This window comes from Mesoplodon mirus (assembly GCF_964341445.2).
Source record: "Mesoplodon mirus genome assembly, chromosome: 1".
Taxonomy (NCBI): Eukaryota; Metazoa; Chordata; class Mammalia; order Artiodactyla; family Ziphiidae; genus Mesoplodon; species Mesoplodon mirus.
In genome coordinates, this window is record NC_138976.1 from 27,079,966 (window position 1) to 27,103,946 (window position 23,981).

Sequence of the window (23,981 nt, forward strand, 5' to 3'; positions counted from 1 at the left end):
AGCACTTATGATGTGTCATGCACTGCTCTGAGTGCTTTCCCTATCTTTATTTAATCCTTCATCAACATTGTGAGATGGGAACTGTTATTGTCCTTAGTGTTATTGTCCCCATTTTACAGATGAGGGAACGGAGGCACAGAGTGGTAAATTACTAAGGTGTCACATAGCTGATAAGTGACAGAGCCAGGATACTGATCTAGGAGGTCTGATTCTAGGGTCTGCCTCTTAAACACTGAATTATAATGCCTGTTCATTTTCTTTTTTAAATTTAGGTAACATGATTATTCTCTCTGATTCTTAAACTTTAAAATTTTTTATTAAGATATAAATTCACATAACATAAAACTCCCCATTTTAAAGTATACAATTCAGTGTTTTTTAATATATTCAGTATGTTATGCAACCATCGCCACTATCTACTATCTAATTACAAAGCATTTGCATTGCCCCCCAGAAGAATTTCCATACCTATTAATAGTCCCAATACTCTTCTGTCCCTGTCCCCTGGCAACCATATGGGACTTCACTTTATGTATCTGTGAGAGTGAAGCACACAGGCTTGCCAAGCTAGTGAGAAATAGTAAGGGAGAGAGTGTTGAAGTTCAAGATCTTTGATAGGGTTAGAAAGACCCTGGGTACCATTAATACCCAGCTCGAGATCTAGGTATTTCTTTCTGATCCTGCAATAGACTGTCCTCCCCATCACCTTGCCTGAAGCATACTGACATAGAGGCATTTAGAATTGAAGTAGGCAGCAGGGAATGATTGTAGGTGTTGGGGTAGAGGATTGACATGATCAAAGTGGTGTTTAACAAAGGGTGGTTTGGCAGTAGTGTGCAGAATGGGATGAAAAATATTGGAGTCAGATAATTATGTGGCACATGTGAATTTCTTTTGTTAAATATAGCTTAGAGAACTTTTAGTCATCTCTGCTGCGGATGCTGTTTAATATTAATGTAAACTGCTTTTGATTTTATATCATGAAGTATGAGTGCAGTTTATTTTCCCCCTCATATCTTTATAGCAGAAAATCAGTAATGTAATATGGTTAATTTAGTAAACAAGTTGAAGAGAATTTAATTCCTAATTCATCTCATTTGCTGAGACTGAAGTCAACATTTTTTTAAATAAATAAATTTATTTATTTATTTATGGCTGCATTGATGTTCGTTGCTGCGCACGGGCTTTCTCTAGTTGTGGTACACGGACTTCTCATTGCGGTGGCCTCCCCTGCTACAGAGCACAGGCTCCAAGGCTCTAGGGCACCTGGGCTTCAATAGCTGTGGCACGTGGGCTCAGTAGCTGTGGCACACAGGCCCAGCCGCTCTGTGGCATGTGGGATCTTCCCGGACCAGGGCTCGAACCCGAGTCCCCTGCATTGGCAGGCGGGCTCCTAACCACTGCGCCACCAGGGAAGTCCCTGAAGTCAACATTTACTAGATAGATCTGTTGTTTGATTTTCAATGATTTGTGTCATTAAAGGTATCTCTCACACTGGTCTGAGGAAAGAGAGGAAGTGAATCTTTGTTGTATACCTACTTGTTCTAGGCACTGTTGCTTTTTAATACATTATCTCATCTAATTATTACAATACCTAGGGAAGGTGGTATACTCTACAATGTGAAGCACCAACATGTGAACCTGGCCCATATTGACCCCCAAACTCACGCTTTGTCCATTGTATGGCAAGCTGTCTCTGGGGTTGTTTGAAATCACATTGAGTCTTTTACCCCATTAAATATAACTGGTATAGAAACTTTTAAAGAGAAAAAATCATCCATGTTCAACTGGTGCAAACACAGCCCCTGTTAACCAATTTTGTTTTTTCCTGGCTGGATTTTCCTATATGTGTTTTTTATACATTATCTTGATGTATGTGTATAGCTTTGTCTTCTGCCTTTTCACTTGACATTCATCAGCTATTTCCACATTGCTATATAATATATACAACCTTTTAAACAGCTGTTTAATGTTCCATGGCTGTGTCACACCATTTCCTGGTGATATTTTAATGTTTAAATATTTAATATTTAAACATTAAATATTCTTAATATTTCCACTGTTTTCAGTGTAGAGATCATGGAACTGTCTTGTAGGCAGTTGGATATGGGGTTATGAACAAGATGGGGTTATTTTGGGAGTGAAAGCATCCTACAGGGGTCCTGTAAGACTGGATTGGTATGCAGGCTTTCCCAAATACTATTAACATCTAGAGAATGAGAATAAACCCATTGAAATTTTCTTAAGAGCAAGGTACAAAGTTTGAACATGTCCTGAAGGGGAGTCAATAAGGAATCAACTGGCGATGAACTGAAAATTTCCACGTGTTGATAAGTACTTAAAGAATACTTATTGTTAAGTGTTATTTAAGTATTCATTTATAGGACTTTGCCCAATGCTCTAAAGGCTGGAAATAGCACTGGCAAAAGCAGATGAAATGGCTTTAATAAGGTTGGAGAAAAGCAACTGAAGACTTGAGTGGTGGGAGTGCATGAGAATGCTGAGAGAAGTAAAATGAGATATCACAATGGGATGGCTGAGGGCAGAATATTTTTATATATCGTAGGAGCTGTCTTGTCTCAGTGCTTTAAGATTCTGGTAGTTGGTTAATCAAAGTTTTTAAAGTGTGGAGTCACAAAATAATTCATAAATGCATGTAGTGTTTTAACTTAAAAATATATATTTATTAAACAGTATTTTGAAAGAGGGCCCAGAATTTTTCTTTGAGAATAGCTGGAATTTCCCCTTTCTTGAATAAACCAGATTCATAATGCATTGAGTACACATTCCAGTTTTAATGGCTTTAAAAAGGAACTTAGGGCTTCCCTGGTGGCGCAGTGGTTGGGAGTCCACCTGCTGATGCAGGGGTCACAGGTTCGTGCCCCGGTCCGGGAAGATCCCACATGCCGCGGAGTGGCTAGGCCCGTGAGCCACGGCCGCTGAGCCTGCGTGTCCGGAGCCTGTGCTCCGCAACGGGAGAGGCCACAACAGTGAGAGGCCTGCGTACCGCAAAAAAAAAAAAAAAAAAAAAAAAAAAAAATGTGAAAAAGGAATTTAAAGACTTGTGGATACAAAAATCTAGGTTTTTATCTTGCCTACACCTAAGGCAATAGCTATTTGTAAAAAGCAACTCATCTTAAGTCTTTCTGTAGCATTCAATTTTGCTTTCATAGAAACAATTTATTTTCACTCTTATGAAGAGTTGAAACCACAGAATTACAATAACAAATACAGTTGGCATACACAAGCTGTATAACATACATAACTGACTCTTGAAGCACAAGAGCTGCTCTCCTGGTTGGAGCTAAACTACTCATGAATGTTCTAGAGTGACCTAGTAGCCTTGAGGATTCATTGAGCCATGGGCATTGGTTTGTATGTTTTACAGAGAAAAGCATACTTTGGTTAATCTGGAGAGTTGATTAAATTGGGAATAAATTCTAAGAGTGACATAGACTGAGCAGTAGGAGAAGGGAAAAGGAGTGATTAAAAGGGAAGTGGTCAGAGAGTTGGGGGGATAATGAAGATTATTAGTTTGGAAGGGGAGGCCAGGTGTGTCAACTGCTGTAGAAAGGTCAAGAAAAGAGTTGTAAGACTAAGAAAAAAGGTATGGATCTTTAGAATAGAGGTCATGTTGACCTTTGATAGAGTTTTGATATGAAGGGGGAAGAAGCCAGGCTTTCTAGAGGTTAAGACATTATTAAAGGAGGGGCACCCACTCTGAGCCAGGACTTGACATAAACTTGGAGGCAATATATTTGGGTACTCCTATTGAAATGAAAAACAGCCGTAGTAATGTGCAGAGATCTTGCAGATTGCTGCTTCTTTGACTCACTTTCTTTATGATGATTGTGTTAGAGAATTAAATGTAAAACCTTTCATTTTATCTTTTATAGTGGATCTAACCCGGGGGTGATTTTGTTCCCTAGGGGACGTTTTGTAATGTTGAGACATTTTTGGTTGTTACAGCTGGTCCTACTGGCATCTAGTGGGTGGAGGTCAGGGATGTTGCTGAACATCCTGCAGCGAACAGGATAGCCCCCGCCCCCAACAAATAAGTAGCTAACCCAAAATGTCAGTAGTGCCGAGATTGAGAAGCCTTCAATTCTGGCGTAACATTTCCAAAGTTAATTCGCCTTTGGCTCCTGTAATTACTAGCTAACTCATAAGATCCTCCAGCTACCTTCTGTTTAATTGGAACAGTGGTAGGAAAGTAACATCATTCTGGGGTGCTAATAGGTCTCATTTTGAACTGCAGCCTGAACCTAGTTAGTGCTGCCAAAAGTTGGGGATTCTGGCGGTTCAGGTTCACAGTAAGTAGGGTTCCTTCGCTTACTGTTTATTGTTCCCCAGCTTTGAAACGTTGAGGAAAATTGAGACAAGTTTTACATTTAGAGAATTATATGACTGGCACATTTGTAACCAGAGCAAAGTATTTCTGTTTTGAGCCACTCTGCTGAGTGATTCCTTGTGTAAAATATTTCTATCTGGAGAACTGAGTTTTGAGGGCCTTAGAAATGGCTCATCCTTTTCGCTGAATTTCCATTTTGGGCTCAGGAAGGCAGGTGTGTAATCATCATCATCACTGACAGGTAGTAGAGTGCCCTCTTGATGCCTGGTACTGAACAGAATACTTGAAAAGAAATAACATTCAGAAGATGATCCCAATATAGAATTCCTTCTATACTGAGTTTGAGCTAAGGCAGTAGTTCTCAAATTTGGGAGGAGTCAGAGCACCAGAAAGTCATGATGCTCTTGATAATGTAATTTTTTTTTTTTTTTTTTTTTTTTTTTTTTTTTTTGTGGTACGCGGGCTTCTCACTGCTGTGGCCTCTCCCGTTGCGGAGCACAGGCTCTGGACGCGCAGGCTCAGCGGCCATGGCTCACGGGCCCAGCCGCTCCGCGGCATGTGGGATCCTCCCAGACCGGGGCACGAACCCACGTCCCCTGCATCGGCAGGCGGACTCGCAACCACTGCGCCACCAGGGAAGCCCGATAATGTAATTTTATCATGTAAACTATGATGTAGCACCAGATTATTTAAGACTTTCCTTAGAAATGTTTATCTTAAATTTACATGCACTCATTATGTCAGGATTGTCTTTAACTTACATGTATCAGTGACCTGACCAATAGTGGCTTAAATGATAAGGACTTTATGTGTTCATTTCCCATAACAGTAAGTCTGGAGGGATGAAATCCAGGGTGGGTGTGGTGATTCCATAAGTCTCTCCACCCTCTTGCTCCTGTCTGTCTGGTCTACCATCTTTACCTTGTAGCTTTCACCTTCACGCATGTAAGATGGTTTCCACAACCTTAGGCAAGAGGTTTACTTTCCAAACAGAACAAAGAACGGAAGAAGGAAGGAGGAATGGACATTGCTTATATATCAGCTGTGGTACACAGCAAGGGATTTGGGGAAGTAGATTACTTAGCTGAGTACCTTGTTTCCCAGAACAAAATTGGGGTTCCCTTACTAAGTAAGAAGGAGAGAATAGATCCAAAGTAGGCAATTAGCCACAACGGCCACAATGACAAAACAATTTAAAGTATATGTTCGTGAGCTTGGGACATTCATGATCTTGTGTTCTCATAAAACACTGTTGGAGGACTTCCCTGGTGGCGCAGTGGTTAAAAATCCGCCTGCCAATGCAGGGGACACGGGTTCGAGCCCTGGTGCGGGAAGATCCCACGTGCCGCGGAGCAGCTAAGCCCGTGCGCCACAGCTCCTGAGCCTGCGGTCTAGATGCTGTGCTCTGCAACAAGAGAAGCCACCACAATGAGAAGCCCGTGCACCACAACAAAGGGTAACCCCCGCTCTCTGCAACTAGAGAAAGCCAGTGTGCAGCAACAAAGACCCAATGCAGCCAAAAAAAAAAAAAAAGATACATTAAAAAAAATAAAACACTGTTGGAATTTTTCTATTAATATTCTTCACTTATTTGTTGAACATTAGTTTTGTTGACAGCTAACAGGGAAGTAATCTCAGATAGTGAGGGTTTAAGAAATCTAAGTGAAAGAAAACTCACTTAAAATGAAAAAATTCTCTCCATTGAAGTTTTTCCCTTTCAAATGAGAAACTGAAATTCTACTTGATTTTAATGAAGGTACATTATAGTCTAGGACACGAGTTTTCCTAAGGAACATGGTTTGGGAACCACTGATAATATTTATGCGTACTATTAAATTATTTGTGTCTCTGCTTTCACTTAATGTTGTTCATAGATAAGAACATTCTTTTCTCTCTCTTTTAATATTACCACATGTTGTGGGCAATTAAAACAATGCCATTTCTAAATTTTGTGTAATGAACCTATCTATATTAGTTTTATAATCAGAAAAAGTCTTACTAATTTTTCAAGGTCAGTGCAAAGTCTTGCCATCATTGACACTGCGCCCTATACTTCAAATCCATTTTTATTTCCTACTTCTTGAAACTCCTAGAGCAAACATAGTCTGTACAACACAATTTCCCCCTTATTATAGACTATATTTATATTGAATTAATCACTTATCATTCCATATGTTAGCAAGATCATAAGCTCCCTGTTATGTTCTTTCCCGTGTATCCCAAATTCTTCGCATAATATTAGATACATAGGCGATACATAATTGCTTCCTGATCAACTACGTAATCACATTTACCACATTAACACACATGAAAATAGCATGGATTTGATAGCAAGATAGGTGTAAAATAAAACATGACAAGTAACCAGTATAATCAGAATTTCATGACTCTTCACCCTTACCTGTTAATGTAGGACCTCTAGCCCCCACAGAATGCCTCCTTGCCAAGTTTATTTTTGGAGTTACTCAAGGGTGTACCATGTAGGCTCACTAATGTATTCTGGCCGCTGCCACACAGCATGTCTTGTTTTTCTTGTGATGTTAGCTGCCCCTGAAGTTGTGCATTGGTACCTCCTCCTAGGTATCAGAGGTGTACCTTGGAGCCTGACACCACTATCTCCTTGGCTTTGTGCTGGCCTGCCCAGGTTTGCTGCGCCAGGGATGGTGAGGTGTCCTAGCCCCTTTTCTACCCCTCTTATATCTTGTCATGTGGGTATCAAAGTGGAGCTCTTTGTGTCTTGTTGCCTCAGAGCTTTTTTTGGTTTGTTTTTGTTTTTAATTTTTATTGAAGTATAGTTGATTTACAATGTTGTGTTAGTTTCAGGTGTACAGCAAAGTGAATCAGTTATACATGTATCCACTTTTTTTTTTTACATTCTTTTCCCATATAGGCCCTTACGAGAGTATTGAGTAGAGTTCCCTGTGCTATATACAACAGGTTCTTATTAGTTGTCTATTTTATATATAGTAGTGTGTATATGTCAATCCCAATCTCCCAATTTATCCCTCCCCCCATCCCCTGGTAACCATGTTTGTTTTCTACATTCGTGACTCTACTTCTGTTTTGTAAATAAGTTCATTTGTACCCTTTTTTTTTTAGATACCACATATAAGCGATATCATATGATGTTTGTCTTTCTGTGTCTGACTTACTTCACTCAGTATGACAATCTCTAGGTCCACCCATGTTGCTGCAAATGGCATTATTTCTGTTCTTTTTTATGGCTGAGTAATATTCCATTGTATATATGTACCACATCTTCTTTTTCCATTTCTCTGTTGATGGACATTTAGGTTGCTTCCATGTCCTGGCTATTGCAAATAGTGCTGCAGTGAACATTGGGGTGCATGTACTTTTTGAATTATGGTTTTCTCCAGGTATATGCCCAGGAGTGGGATTGTTTGGGTGCTTCAGAGTTTTTAGTGAAAGACATTCTTTAGTTTCTCATTGTTAGCCTCTTTGTCTCCGTCATGATGACCCTTTGGGGCAGTCTGGATGAGACACCACACTGTGCTTGGGATCACTCCTCCTTTCCAACCAAGGTTTTGTTTATCAGGCTGAGCTTTTCTGCCTCACTTTAGTAAGGATGATTATTCTCTAAAAACGTTCCTTCGTCCCTCATGCAAACAGATGCCTGAACAACTCTCACAGAGATGTGAGAATCTTAATGGCAGGGAGGGTTTAGGCTCTCGATTGCAATCCCGTTGTGCTTTTAAAATGCAACAGGCAAAACATTACAACTCAAAAAAGAATCTCAAGCCAGGATAGCAAGTCTTAACTCAGAGCATGATCTTGACCCATGGACAAAATAAAAACTTTATTCTTGTTTGGTATGTGTGATTGTATTGGAACCCAGTGTGAACTTTAAGGCTACAAAGAAAAGAAATAAGAGAAATACACTAAATTTTATTTCTCAAATTGTGCAATTGTTTTTATTTCTATGGTCCCTTAAATTGATGAAGCCTGTGGTTGAGCAAAGATATTATGCATTCTTATCTTCTTTTCCAGAGCAGTTCTTTATTAATGTATAGTTATCTGCCTTGGGTTTTAAAATGTACATTAGACAGTAACTGGAACCCTGACCTTGTGCAGGTTCCCAGTAGGAATGTAGGCAGATTGAAAAAAGCAACCCCCACACTTAAGATAGAGCCTCAGGAGCTAATGCAAGAGGTTAAGGGGGGAAGGGAAGAACAAGCAAAAAGTGGGAGATGAGGAAAACCAAGAACATAAAGCCTCCAGAGCCAGGATGAAAGACTAGAAAGATGGTCATTTGTGCCTTGAATAGTGAGAGAGAGAGCAACAAAACAGCTGCATTAGTTTCCTGTACTTTTCATTTCTACTCATCTTTTTTTTTTTTTAATTTTACACATATGCTTGAACTTTAGAGCAATCCAATTTTGTGCACTTGAGATCCATTTAAGGAAAAGAAGAAAAAAAATTTTTAACCAATAGTTACATAGACATATGCTTACTTTAGTACAGTGCTTGGTGCAGAGTGGTTTCTCAAATAAGTACTGTGACTATCAACTCCTTGTTTATTTAGGTACTTGACTGCCAGCTCGTTGGAGGGTCAGCTAGGAGGAGGAGACCTGAGACACATTGCAGAGCACTGAGGACACTTGGGGCAGAGAGAGGAAATGATGGTCAACCAGGACAGATGTCACTAGATAGAGAAGTAGAACCTCCTTGACTCAGTCCACCGAGTCCTGATTTGAAGTCTAGAAGCAGAAAACAACCAGGGATGAAGGATTGCTGGAGAAAAGCTCGCTGAGATCTGTTTGCCAAGACCTTGTCTCCATCTAGAGCTGCATGAGATCTTGTGCTCTTTCCAGAGTCTCTCAGCTATTGAGCCATAGGGTCAGAAGCTAACTTAGGCCTCTCTGCTCCCAGACTCATGAGTTCACCTCTGCACTGGGATGAGTTTTTAAGCAACCATTTGTTTACTGTTTGTGTAAGTGCATTTGTTGTTATAGCTCTCATTCCCAGTAGGGAGGATATGAAAATTGTCTTTGTAGTGGTTTTCACCCAATTCCATGTGATTGGCTGCTTTACTTAGCATTAACCTGGAAGCAGTTTATTAGGTTTCCTGGAGAGATTATTTTGATAGTTCCAGAATAAGACTGACAGTTTTGGAACAGGCACAGAATGACCACAGAATACTAGTATTATTGATAGGCTCTGCTTCCTGTGGTAGAAAAATTAAATCAGTCATTTAAAAAATTTAAGTTTAGAAAGATTTTGAATCTTTCTTTGCATGTAAATGCTCCATATGTACCTATTGTATGAGATTCAAGCTTACTTCATAATTCTTTTGTAATTAAAACTGTTTATTTGTTCTAGAGTGAATAATGATCATCCAAAACTTATTTTGGGTACCAGAAGAATCAAGATTCTTTTTAGTTATTATTTTTTATCCTTAAAAGTAACTTAAACACTAGAAAAATAATCTAAAACGTTAAGACAGTAGTAAGAAGACTGTCTTAAGCTCTTGGCAGGCAAAATATAAAGATTCTTTGGATTTATCTTTGGGAATTATATGAAATCCTGAAATTCTGAGTTTTATTTTTATTTTCTTTTATGTACTTTTAGGCATATTATTATGTAGGACTCTCTTTGGGGAATCTTGAACATTTTGTGTCCTATAGAACTTGTTTTTTGTATGTTGTGTCTTATTATACTTGTGAATGAGGTGTAAGGATTTTTTCTTTTATTTATATATGTACCTTTGGATAAAAAAGACATATATATGAAACAATGTTTCCTCTTTTACAGAATTAAATGTGAGGGAATCTGATATAAGGGTTTGTGATGAATCATCGTGTAAATATGGAGGAGTCTGTAAAGAAGATGGAGATGGTTTGAAATGTGCATGTCAATTTCAGGTAAGGAAATCAAACCTCTTTTCAAAATTTTTACATTTGTCATATTTTGTAATTCCACATTTTTCAAATTAAAAAGCTTATTAAAACACCTTGAACCCACAAGAAATTTGGGTTCACAGCCCACCGATTCTTTTTTGTCAGATGAAGTGCTCTTATTTGTACCTTCCATGCTTCTTTTCTTGAATTATGGGGGCAGACTGGCTCTAATAGAATGTGAAAATGCCTTGAAAAATATATTAAAGTTCTACTCAAATGTAAGGTATAATTGTCACTGAAAGGAAATAAAGTACAGATTGCAGTAGAGCCACTTATTTAAAATGTTGGCCTTTTTTTCCCATTTCCATCTTTCTAGTCTATCTCCCTTCCATTCTTATTTGCTGCTGTCTCGTCTTTTTAGGCCAAAGAACATGACTGATTTGGTACCTCAGGGTAGATCAGGGTTAGAGATGGACTAGAAAGGGGAACCTCAAACCAAGAGTGTGAATATCTTTGCTTTTCAAATGCTGTTTTAGTTGTGATTTTGTTGTTTAAAAAAACAAAAGGAATGGAAATGAAATGTGTTACATTCAATTCTTCTTTTCGGCTGCGCCACCTGGCTTAAGGGATCTTAGTTCCCTGACCAGGGATTGAACCCGTGCCCTAGGCAGTGAAAGCGCAGAGTCCTAACAACTGGACCGCCAGGGAATTCCTTCAATTCTTTTTTTTTGTTTATTTTCTGTGATTAAGTTATAATCTGGCTTCAGAATATTGTTCACAAGATGGTCCCTTATTAAGGATTTGAGATGAGACAAAGAAGGAACTAGAATTTTTTAAACTCATAATCTTATTCTAACTGTACCCACCATTTTGGATTTTAAAGGTAGGAAAGGGAACAGATCAGGAATAAAAGCATAGGATAGTCAGTTACTTCTAGTAACCCTATAATTTCAGGCATGTTTCTGTATGATCCATCTGAAAAGAGAAGGCATATTTCCCACCCTTTCTTATGATATTGTAATGAGAATTAAAATCAGAAAGGGAGCTTGAATATGAAGCCTCTTTGAAAACTATTAACTATCATGTTTATTTTCATTAAAAGAAGTAGAAAGTTTAAGTAAAGGAGGAAGGGTTGGGGAGTGTACTGTTGACCAGCCAAAAAGGTTGTTCTTGGTCAAAAGGGACTTTACAATCCACTATTTATTCACACTAGCCACCTTTGAAGTCGCTTAGCTAACCTCGTGCCCACCCCTCCATGGTTGCTCATGTAACAATAGTCAGGCCAGTGTAACTACTATATATAAAATAGATAATCAACATGGACCTACCGTATAGCACAGGGAACTCTATTCGGTAATAACCTACATGGGAGAAGAATCTGAAAATGGATATGTGTATACGTATAACTGAATCACTTTGCTGTACACCTGAAACTGACACAAAATTGTACATCAACTATATTCTAATATAAAATAAAAATTAAGTTAAAAAAATAGGTGGTGATATGTCTGACTGCCCTCCTTCTCCCTAAACCTTCTCAAAAATGATAGTAACTAAGGTGGACTTCTTTCCTTAAAAGAAGGTGTTGGTGTACATGGTGTATACCAAGCCCTCATGAACTTTTACTTCTTCCTATTCTTCACGTTATAAAAGTTTTATTGACCTATCTCAAGGGTCACTAATCCTTTCTTCTGTTATCTCCATTCTGCCCATCCAGTGAATATTTAATTTCAGATATTTTATTAAGAATTTATAGTTTCTATTTATCTGAGATTTCCTGTCTTTTCACTCATTACAAGAATATTTTCCTTGAGCATAGATATTGCTGCTTTAAAAACCTTTGCCAATTTCAACATCTGGGACATCTTAGGGATCATCTCTGTTGACTGCCTTTTCATTTGAGAATGCATTATATTTTCTTGTGTTTTTTCATATTTATTTTGAATATATCCTACACATTGTGAACGATATGTTTTTGAGTGTTTGAATTATGTTCCTCTGAGTATTGTCATTTTTAAAACAGTTAAATTGGCTGAACTTACACTGCAGACTCTGTCTTTCCCGTTGGGGATAGAAACACAAATATCATTTCTTTTAGTCGTAGCTGGGCTATTTGGAGTGTGCCTCATGAGTGCTTGGTTCAGAGGTCAGCCACAGAATCTGGGACACTGTGCTCCCTCTCTCCTTTCTGGGATTTTCTCTCTCACTTTCCAGTGGCTTTGGTTCTTCATGCCACAAAGATTGCAGGTTTTTGTTGGTGTTTCAGGCATCCTGTATGGGGAAAACTGGGGCTCTTCCCTTCTTCCAACTGTCTTATATTTCCTTAGGTTAAATTCTTTGACCTGGAATTGTTGGGCCAATGAGATGTTCGTGTACAGATTAACATTCTCACTAAGAGCAATTTATCAGGCTGCTTGTCTCCTTTCAACCTCTTGGTAGTGGATTTTGTCAGTCCTTTAAAATTATATAAATCTGAAAGGGAAAAAGCTTTTTTATTTGCATTTGATTACTAAGGAAATTGGAAATGTGCCATAAACTTATTGACCATTTTTTGTGAATTAACATTTCATATTCTTTGTCCATTTTTAGTATTTTCTTTTTCCCTTGTGTTGATTTGGAAAGACATGTGTATACACTATATATAATATACTATTTGTGTCCTTATAATATTGCTTACTGTGCTGAGCATTTTATATCCATTGACTATTCTAAATATTTTGTATATATATAAGTTTACATAACTCATAAACTCTCATGAGAACTTATGATGTAGGTACCATTTTGATACATTTTTTAGGAGAGTGATATATGCCCATAGTAAACAACTGGAACATTTTATAAGATATAATATAATGAAAAAATGTCTTCCTTCCATTCTAGAATACCAGTTGCTCTCCTCAGAGGCAACATCTGTTAATTCTTATACTTCCTTCTAGAAATATTCTGTTGTACAAACACATAGGTGTTTCAATTTCTCTTTTAAGTACTAAATCACTTAATAGTATTTACCTTAGAGATGGTTACTTTTACTTTATATAAATTACAAAAAAAGAGTTCTGTATTTTAAAAAAGTTATCCTAGTGTCATTTTAATGTTCATTATGTTTATATTTTCTGATATAAAGAAGTTTAAAATTTTCATTTCATATTGATATTTGTCTTTATGATTCTGCTGTTCATTCTTTGACGGTCTTTCCCTGCAACTCTAATATTATGAAGCCTTTTTGACCTTTTGACCAGCTAGAGAATCTTCTCATGATCTGTCTGGAATCCCTTGTTTTCTTACCTTGCGGCCAAGCAAGAAAAGAAAATAAAAGTTAGGAGTTTAGATCGGTAGACATTTATCCAGTGCTTACTTTGTGCTAGGCACTAGGCTAGGTGCTAGGGATATAAGGATGTTTAAAGACAAGTTGCTTGCCTTGTAGGAGCAAACTGCCTAAGGGCTTATAGTGTGATTTGATCCTGCTGCTGAGTGAACCTTCCTTTGACTCCTCTACCTTCTTACAAGCTTATAAATCTGTTCAAGTTAGACTTAGGTTCATGCCAGTTTAAGAACAAAGACCTCACATGCCCATTAAACACTCCTCTGCCAGGTGATTTAGCAGTATCTTTCGATTCATTTAAAAACCTTGCTTATGAGGAGATTGGTTCAAGATGGGGGAGTAAAAGGACGTGTGTTCACTCCCTCCTGTGAGAACACATGAATCACAACTAACTGCTGAACAGTCATCGACAGGAAGACACTGTAACTCACCAAAAAAGATACCCCATGTCCAAAGACAAAGGAGAAGCCACAATGAGATGGTAGGAGGGGTGCAATCACAATAAAATCAAATCCCATAACCACAATGTGGGTGACTCACAAACTGGAGAACACTTATACCACAGAAGTCCACCCACTGGAGTGAAGGTTCTGAGCCCCACATCAGGCTTCCCAACCTGGGGGTCTAGCAATGAGAGGAGGAATTCCAGAGAATCAGACTTTAAAGGCTAGTGGGATTTGATTGCAGGACTTCTACAGGACTGGGAGAAACAGAGACTCCACTCTTGGAGGGCACACACAAAGTAGTGTGTGTACCAGGACCCAGGGGGAAGGAGCAGTGACCCCACAGGAGACTGAACCAGACCTACCTGCTAGCGTTGGAGCGTCTCCTGCAGAGGCAGGGGGTGGCTGTGGCTCACCGTGAGGACAAGGACACTGGCAGCAGAAGTTCTGGGAAGTACTCCTTGGCATGAGCCCTCCCAAAGTCTGCCATTTGCCCCACCAAAGAGCCTGTAGCCTCCAGTGCTGGGTCACCTCAGGCTAAACAACCAACAGGGAGGGAACTCAGCCCCACCCGTCAGCAGACAATCAGATTAAAGTTTTACTGAGCTTTGCCCACCAGAGCAACACCCAGCTCAACCCACCACCAGTCCCTCCCATCAGGAAGCTTGCACAAGCCTCTTAGATAGCCTCATCCACCAGAGGGCAGACAGCAGAAGCAAGAACTACAATCCTGCAGCCTGTGGATGAAAACCACATTCACAGAAAGACAGACAAAATGAAAAGGCAGAGAACTATGTACCAGATGAAGGAACAAGATAAAATTCCAGAAAAACAACTAAATGAAGTGGAGATAGGCAACCTTCCAGAAAAAGAATTCAGAATAATGATAGTGAAGATGATCCTGGACCTTGGAAAAAGAATAGAGGCAAAGATTGAGAAGATGCATGAAATGTTTAACAAAGAGCTAGAAGAATTAAAGAACAAACAAATGAGATGAACAATACAGTAACTGAAATGAAAAATACAATAGAAGGAATCAGTGACAGAATAACTGAAGCAGAAGAATGGATAAATGACCTGGAAGACAGAATGGTGGAATTCACTGCCATGGAACAGAATAAAGAGAAAAAAATGAAAATAAATGAATACAGCCTAAGAGATCTCTGGGACAACATGAAATGCACCAACATTCACATTATAGCGGTCGCAGAAGGAGAAGAGAGAGAGAAAGGACCTGAGAAAATATTTGAAGAGATTATAGTGGAAAACTTCCCTAACGTGGAAATAGCCACCCAAGTCCAGGAAATGCAGAGAGTCCCAGGCAGGATAAAGCCAAGGAGAAACATGCCGAGACACATAGTAATCAAACTAACAAAAATTGAAGACAAAGAAAAATTATTAAAAGCAACAAGGGAAGAATGACAAATAACATACAAAGGGACTCCCATAAGGTTAACAGGTGATTTCTCAGCAGAAACTCTACAAGCCAGAAGGGAGTGGCACGATATATTTAACATGTTGAAAGGGAAGAACCTACAACCAAGATTACTCTGCCCAGCAAGGATGTCATTCAGATTCATTGGAGAAATCAAAAGCTTTACAGACAAGCAAAAGCTAAGAGAATTCACCACCACCAAACCAGCTCTACACCAAATGCTAATGGAAGTTCTCTAAGTGGGAAACACAAGAGAAGAGAAGGACCTACAAAAACAAATCCATACCAATTAAGAAAATGGTAATAGGAACATACATATCGATAATTACCTTAAATGTGAATGGATTAAATGCTCCAACCAAAAGACACAGGCTTGCTGAATGGCTACCAAAACAAGAGCCATATATATGCTGTCTACAAGAGACCCACTTCAGACCTAGGGATATATACAGACTGAAAGTGAGGGGATGGAAAAAGATGTTCCATGCAAATGGAAATCAAAAGAAAGCTGGAGTAGCAATACTCATATCAGGTAAAATAGACTTTAAAATAAAGAATTTTACAAGAGACAAGGAAGGATACTACATAATTGTAGTAGGGATCAATCCAAGAAGAAGATATAACAGTTATAAATCTCAGTACATAAGGCAACTGCTAACAGCTATAAAAGAGGAAATCGACAGTAACACAGTCATAGTGGGGGAGTTTAACACCTCACATACACCAATGTCCAGACAGAGAATTAATAAGGAAACACAAGCTTTAAATGACACAATAGACCAGATAGATTTCATTGATATTTATAGGCCATTCCATCCAAAAACAGCAGATTACACTTTCTTCTCAAGTGCACACTGAACATTCTCCAGGATAGATCACATCTTGGGTCACAGATCGAGCCTCGGTAAATTTAAGAAAATTAAAATCATATTGAGCATATTTTCAGACCACAATGCTTTGAGATTAGAAATCAGTTACAGGCAAAAAAGCATAAAAACCACAAACACATAGTGGCTAAACAATATGTTACTAAATAACCAGGAAATCACTGAAGAAATCAAAGAGGAAATCAAAACATACTGAAAGACAAATGACAACAAAAACACAACGATCAAAAACCTATGGGATGGAGCAAAAGCAGTTCTAAGAGGGAAGTTTATAGCAATACAGTCCTACCTCAAGAAACAAGAAAAATCTTAGGGGGCTTCCCTGGTGGCGCAGTGGTTGAGAGCCCGCCTGCCGATGCAGGGGACACGGGTTCGTGCCCCGGTCCGGGAAGATCCCACATGCCGCGGAGCGGCTGGGCCCGTGAGCCATGGCCATTGAGCCTGCGCGTCCAGAGCCTGTGCTCCGCAACGGGAGAGGCCACAACAGCGCGAGGCCCACATACCGCAAAAAAAAAAAAAAAGAAGAAGAAAAATCTCAAATAAACAATCTAACCTTACACTAAAGGAACTAGAGAAAGAACAAACAAAACCCAAAGTTAGTAGAAGAAAGAAATCATAAAGATCAGAACAGAAATAAATGAAATAGAAACAAAGAAAACAATAGCAAACATCAATAAAACTAAAAGTTGGTTCTTTGAGAAGATAAACAAATTTGATGAACCTTTAGCCAGACTCATCAAGAAAAAGAGGGAGAGGACTCAAATCAATAAAATTAGAAATGAAAAAGGAGAAGTTACAACGGACACCACAGAAATACAAAGCATCATAAGAGACTACTACAGGCAACTCTATGCCAATAAAATGGGCAACCTGGAAGAAATGGACAAATTCTTAGAAAGGTATAACCTTCCAAGACTGAACAAACAAGAAATAGAAAATATGAACAGACCAATCACAAGTAATGAAATTGAAACTGGGATTAAAAATCTTCCAACAAACAAAAGTCCAGGACCAGAAGGCTTCACAGGTGAATTCTATCCAACATTTAGAGAAGAGCTAACACCCATCCTTCTCAAACTCTTCCAAAAAATTTCAGAGGAAGGAACACTCCCAAACCCATTCTATGAGGCCATGATCACCCTGATACCAAAACCAGACAAAGATACTACAAAAAAAGAAAATTAAAGACCACTATCACTGATGAGTATAGATGCAAAAATCCTCAACAAAATACTAGCAAACAGAATCCAGCAACACATTAAAAGGATCATACAGCATAAGGTTGCAGTATGCAAAATTAATGCACAGAAATCTCTGGCATTCCTATACATCAACAATGAAAAATCAGAATGAGAAATTAAGGAAACACTCCCGTTTACCATTGCAACAAAAAGAATAAAATACCTAGGAATAAACCTGCCTAAAGAGGTGGAAGACTTGTACTTAGAAAACTATAAAACACTAATGAAAGAAATTAAAGATGATATAAACAGTTGGAGAAATATACCATGTTCTTGGATTGGAAGAATCAATATTGTGAAAATGACTATATTACTCAAAGCAATCTACAGATTCAGTGCAGTCCCTATCAAACTACCAGTGGCATGCTTCACAGAATTAGAACAAAAAATCTTACAGTTCGTATGCAAACACAAAAGACCTCGAATAGCCAAAGCAATCTTGAGAAAGAAAAATGGAGGTGGAGGAATCAGGCTCCCTGACTTCAAACTATACTACAAAGCTACAGTAATTAAGACAGTATGGTACTGGCACAAAAACAGAAATATAGATCAATGGTACAGGATAGAATGCCCAGAGATAAACCCATGCACCTGTGGTCAACTAATCTATGACAAAGGAGGCAAGGATATACAATGGAGAAAAGGTAGTCTCTTCAATAAGTGGTGCTGGGAAAACTGGACAGCTACATGTAAAAGAATGAAATTAGAACACTCCCTAACACCAGACAGAAAAATAAACTCAAAATGGATTAAAGACTGAAATGTAAGATGAGGCACTTTAAAACTTTTAGAGGAAAACATAGGAAAAGCACTCTTTGACATAAACCACAGCAAGATCTTTTCTGACCCACCTCCTAGAATAATGGAAATAAAAACAAAATAAACAAATGGGACCGAATGAAACTTAAAAGCTTTTGTACAGCAAAGGAAGCTATAAACAAAATGAAAAGACAACTGTCAGAATGGGAGAAAATATTTGCAAATGAAACAACAGACAAAGGATTAATCTCCAAAATATCCAAACAGCTCATGGAGGTCAATATAAAAAAAAAAAAATCAACAATCCAGTTAAAAAATGGGCGGAAAACCTAAATAGACATTTCACCAAGGAAGACATACAGATGGCCAAGAGACCCAGGAAAAGATGCACAACATCACTAATTTTTAGAGAAATGCAAATCAAAACTACAATGAGGTATCACCTCACGCCAGTTAGAATGGCCAGTATCAAAAAGCTAGAAACAATAAATGCTGGAAAGGGTGTGGTGAAAAGGGGACCCTCCTACATTATTTTTGGGAATGTAAATTGATACAACCACTATGGAAAACAGTATGGAGTTTCCTTAAAAATCTAAAAATAGAACTACAATAGGACCCAGCAATCCCACTACTGGGCATATACCCTGAGAAAACCTTAATTCAAAAAGAGACATGTACCCCAATGTTCATTCCAGCACTATTTCCAATAGCCAGGGCATGGAACCAACCTAAATGTCCATCAACAGATGAATGGATAAAGAAGATGTGGCACATATATACAATGGAATATTACTCAGCCATAAAAAGAAACAAAACTGAGCTATTTGTAATGAGGTGGATAGACCTAGAGTCTGTCATACAGAGTGAAGTAAGTCAGAAAGAGAAAGACAAATACCGTATGCTAACACATATATATGGAATTTAAGAAAAAAAAATGTCATGAAGAACCTAGGGATAAAACAGGAATAAAGACACAGACATACTTGAGAATGGACTTGAGGATATGGGGAGGGGGAAGGGTAAGCTGTGACAAAGTGAAAGAGAGACATGGACATATATACAGTACCAAATGTAAGGTAGATAGATAGTGGGAAGCAGCCGCATAGCACAGGGAGATCAACTCGGTGCTTTGTGACCGCCTGGAGGGGTGGGATAGGGAGGGTGGGAGGGAGGGAGACGCAAGAGGGAAGGGATGTGGGAACAGATGTATATGTATGGCTGATTCACTTTGTTATAAAGCAGAAACTAAAAAACAAAAAAAAAACAAAAAAAACCACAACAGAATTATAGATCAATGGAGCAGGATAGAAAGCCTAGAGATAAACCCATGCACCTGTGGTCAACTTATCTATGACAAAGGAGGCAAGGATATACAATGGAGAAAAGGTAGTCTCTTCAATAAGTGGTGCTGGGAAAACTGGACAGCTACATGTAAAAGAATGAAATTAGAACATTCCCTATTACCATACACAAAATAAAGTCCAAATGGATTAAAAACCTAAATGTAAGACCAGACACTATAAAACTCTTAGAGGAAAACATAGGAAGAACACTCTTTGACATAAACTGTGGCAAGATATTTTTTGACCCACCTCTCAGAGTAACGGAAATAAAAACAAAAATAAACAAATGGGACCTAATGAAACTTAAAAGCTTTTGCGCAGCAAAGGAAAGTATAAACAAGACCAAAAGACAACCCTCAGAATGGGAGAAAATATTTGCAAACGAAGCAACGGACAAAGGATTAATCTCCAAAATATATAAACAGCTCATGCAGCTCAATATTGAAAAAACAAACAACACAATCAAAAACTGGGCAGAAGACCTAAATAGACATTTCTCCAAAGAAGACATACAGATGGCCAAGAGGGACATGAAAAGCTGCTCAACATCACTAATTATTAGAGAAATGCAAATCAAAACTACAATGAGGTATCACCTCATACCAGTTAGAATGGGCCTCATCAGAAAATCTACAAACAACAAATGCCAGAGAGGGTGTGTAGAAAAGGGAACCCTCTTGCACTGTTGGTGGGAATGTAAATTGATGCAGCCACTATGGAGAACAGTATGGAGGTTCCTTAAAAAACTAAAAATAGAATTACCATATGACCCAGCAATCCCACTACTGGGCATATACCCAGAGAAAACCATAATTCAAAAAGACACATGCACCGCAGTGTTCATTGCAGCACTGTTTACAGTAGCCAGGACATGGAAGCAACCTAAATGCCCATCAACAGACGAATGGATAAAGAAGATGTGGTACATATATACCGTGGAATATTACTCAGCCATAAAAGGGAATGAAATTGTGCCATTTGCAGAGATGTGGATGGATCTAGAGCCTGTCATACAGAGTGAAGTAAGTCAGAAAGAGAAAATCAAATAGTGTATATTAACGCATGTATGTGGAATCTAGAAAAATGGTACAGATGAACCAGTTTGCAAGGCAGAAATAGAGACACAGATGTACAGAACGAAAGTATGGACAGCAAGGGGGGAAAGTGGGGGGAGGGTGGTGGTGGTGGTATGAATTGGGAGATTGGGATTGATATGTATACAGTAATACATATAAAAGAGATTAATAAGAATCTGCTGTATAAAAAAATAAAATTTAAAAAAACCCTTATGATTCATCATGCTTTCAGTGTTAATATAAGCTTTCTGGGACATAATTTAAACACATTTTAACAGATAATAACAGGATTTTAAATTCTAAAATTGTTTTGTTCAGCCTGTTGATAAGAGTTATTGCATCTTGCCACATATATAAACAAAGCTACTTTTATTAATGTTGAACAAAGAAAAATGATCAGTATTGCATCTTTTCATTAAAACCTGGGTAATATACAAAGAGGAGTGCGTATGGCTTTTTCCCTGTTTTCTTTCTTCTTTCTTTCTCTTTGTTCTTCTGACTGGAGTTCTTGGGCCTATGTCTTTTTTCCTGAGTTTTTTAGTGTCTTCTCTTGCTAGGTACTGTGTCCACTTATTGGACCTTTGTATTAGTCAGAGTTCTCCGGAGAAACAGAACCAACAGGATATATATATAGAGAGAGAGAGAGGAGAGAAAGAGATTATAAGGAATTGGCTCACTCAGTTATGGACACTGAGAAGTTCCACAATCTGCAGTCCACAAGCTGGAGGCCCAGAAAGGCTGGTGGTGTGGTTCCAATCTGAGGCTGAAGGCCTGAGAATCAGGGGAGCTGATATATAAGTCCCCGTCTGAGCCCAAAGGCCTGAGAACCAGGAGAAGACCAAGGTCCCAGCTCACCAGTCAGGCAGAGTTAATTCTCCCTTCATTCACCTCTTGGTCTATTCAGGTCATCAGTGGATTGGATGATGCCACCCACATTGGAGAGGGCATTTATTCAGTCCACTGATTTAATGCTAATGTCATCCAGAGACACCCTCACAGATACATCCAGAAATTATATTTAATCTAGGCACCCTGGGGCCCAGTCAAGTGGACGCATAAAATTAGCCACCACAACTTTGTTAATATTATTTATTGTATTCAGCACAGTTCCTGACACACAGTAGGTACACAATAAATGCTTGAATGGATGTGGCTGCAGAGTTGTACACTGCTGCACCTTTGTAAACTACTTCAAATCACTCTTGCAGCTAAAGTGAACGTGTAGGAGAGAGTTCTTTGCCCCAGCAAGAGTGGCAGTATAGAGGAGGCAGACCTTAGGTTAGAGGCAGTGCCCAAGTCAGAAGTTGTATGTTGTTAAAATTGCCCAAATCCCTTAATTTTTCCGTAGCATAATGAGAGGCTCTTAATAGAGACTTCTAGAAACAGACTGGCCAAAGAACTGTAGGTCTGCTTTTCCCATCTCATGCTCACCCCTTGGTATGTGCTCGTTAGGTTGCATTTCAGGGACATTGCCTACACTGTTTTAAGCCCCCTACTCACTACCACCAAGTGACATATAGTGAGATCCTGCTGAAAAAACTGGTGTGTAGTGGTTAGAGAACATCAGTTGTCAGGAGTCGTGGGTCTTCCATTTGTTAGCTGTGACCTTGGATAAGACTTAAGACTCAGAAATGATAATAGCAGTCGCAGAACCAGCTGATGTATGTTGAGAATTTACTATGGCTAGATGTAAATGCCAAAGATGGATTTCTCTTATTTATTTAATTCTCATAACAATTTTATTAGGTAGATACTATTATAATTACCATTTTATAGATAGGGGAAATGACACTGGTGCTAGCCCATAGTCACATGGATGGTCGACCCAGGATTTGAACTCAGCATTTTACTTCAGAGCCCCAGCTCTAAGTACTAAGTCATGTGCTTTGCAGGATTGTTATATTTAAGTTAGTTTAGGACATTTAAAGTTGTAGCCAGTGTTTACTAGATAGAAACTCTTCAATAAATCTTAGCTATTACCATATAGATTCTCAGCCCTATCAGACTTAATAACCCTTTTTTATAACCAATAATTTGTATTCCATTTCTTTTCTATTCTTAAATGAAATTTGTAGATAATGTAACCTACATAAACACATAATTAAAGAAATCACTATAATATACACTTGCAATGTAAAGGAGAAATGAAAGTAATTTACAGTAAAATAAGTATTTCAAAATGTAAATGTTTGGGCATGATTACCCTAGAAGACAATATAGTAGATGCTTATATTTACTTATAATGAATATTTGGATTTTTAAAAAGATCATCAGCAGCAATTTCATACTAGTAGTATTTGAAAACAAAAAAGTAGAGGTATGGTGGATGCTAGAATAAAAGCTATTAGGAGAAGCTAGAACAGTCTTATATGTATATGGCCTTACCATAGTTCCTACATGAATGGCTAGAGATGCATTCAGAAATTGTATGGTATGTATGTTGTGCGGAACTATCCTTTCCTTTGCAGTACATCGAGCACCATTGGAATCCATCTGCTAAATGACAGTAATGTCCCTTTCTCATTGTGACAACCAAAAATGTCTCCATAGGGGCACCCACCCCTAGGGGGCGATATTAGCACCTTTGCAAGCACTATGTTAGAAAGTTATTAAATGTTTGTTGAGTGAAGAGTTGGCTTGAGAAGTCCATAGACTTAGCATTTGACATCTTGGAGCTTATGGCCTTTTTTGCTAATTATACATTGTATAATTACAGAGTAACATTGATTCCTGCAGACATCATACAAGTTATTGTGTACATTTTAGGGGGGAGAGAATAAAGTAAGTGATCCTTGAAGAATTAGAGGAGTATAGGAAGGCATCCTAAAGTAAAATTTTAATTTTAACTAAAGTTGATGTAGGAGTCTGCTGATATTGTATAGCAAATCAACTTGGTTATAAAATATTTTATTAGAAATTGTTTTTACCAGTGTTTGACCTGGGGTAGCATGCTATATTTATGATTCATAAAGTAAGTTGACCACTTTTTAAAAAGTAAATAAATGATAAAAGTAAGCCTTGTTCATTGCAGAAAAATTGAGAAATACAGAAAACCATATACATGGAAATAAAAAACTATGGTGACAAGTAATGTGAAAAATGTATTGGTGTTTTCTTCCAGGATTTATTCTATGAATATTTATTTTTTCTAAATAATTGAGATATATATGTGTATATATATGTAATTTATTTTTTTGCTATATTTTTACTTTATATTTTCGAATTATTTAAGAAATTTGCATTCAGTTTTGTGGACTAGATAATAC

The 23,981-nt window shown here is 38.2% G+C and overlaps 1 protein-coding gene across 1 annotated transcript in view; it reads left to right on the forward strand.

The window, feature by feature from the left end:
• Positions 1-23,981, forward strand: part of TMEFF1 (transmembrane protein with EGF like and two follistatin like domains 1) — a 94,200-nt gene that overhangs the window by 16,581 nt on the left and 53,638 nt on the right. The window contains exon 2 of the mRNA XM_082623788.1: positions 10,124-10,233. Coding sequence (XP_082479914.1) covers positions 10,124-10,233 — 110 coding nt within the window. The remainder of the gene's footprint in view (positions 1-10,123; positions 10,234-23,981) is intronic.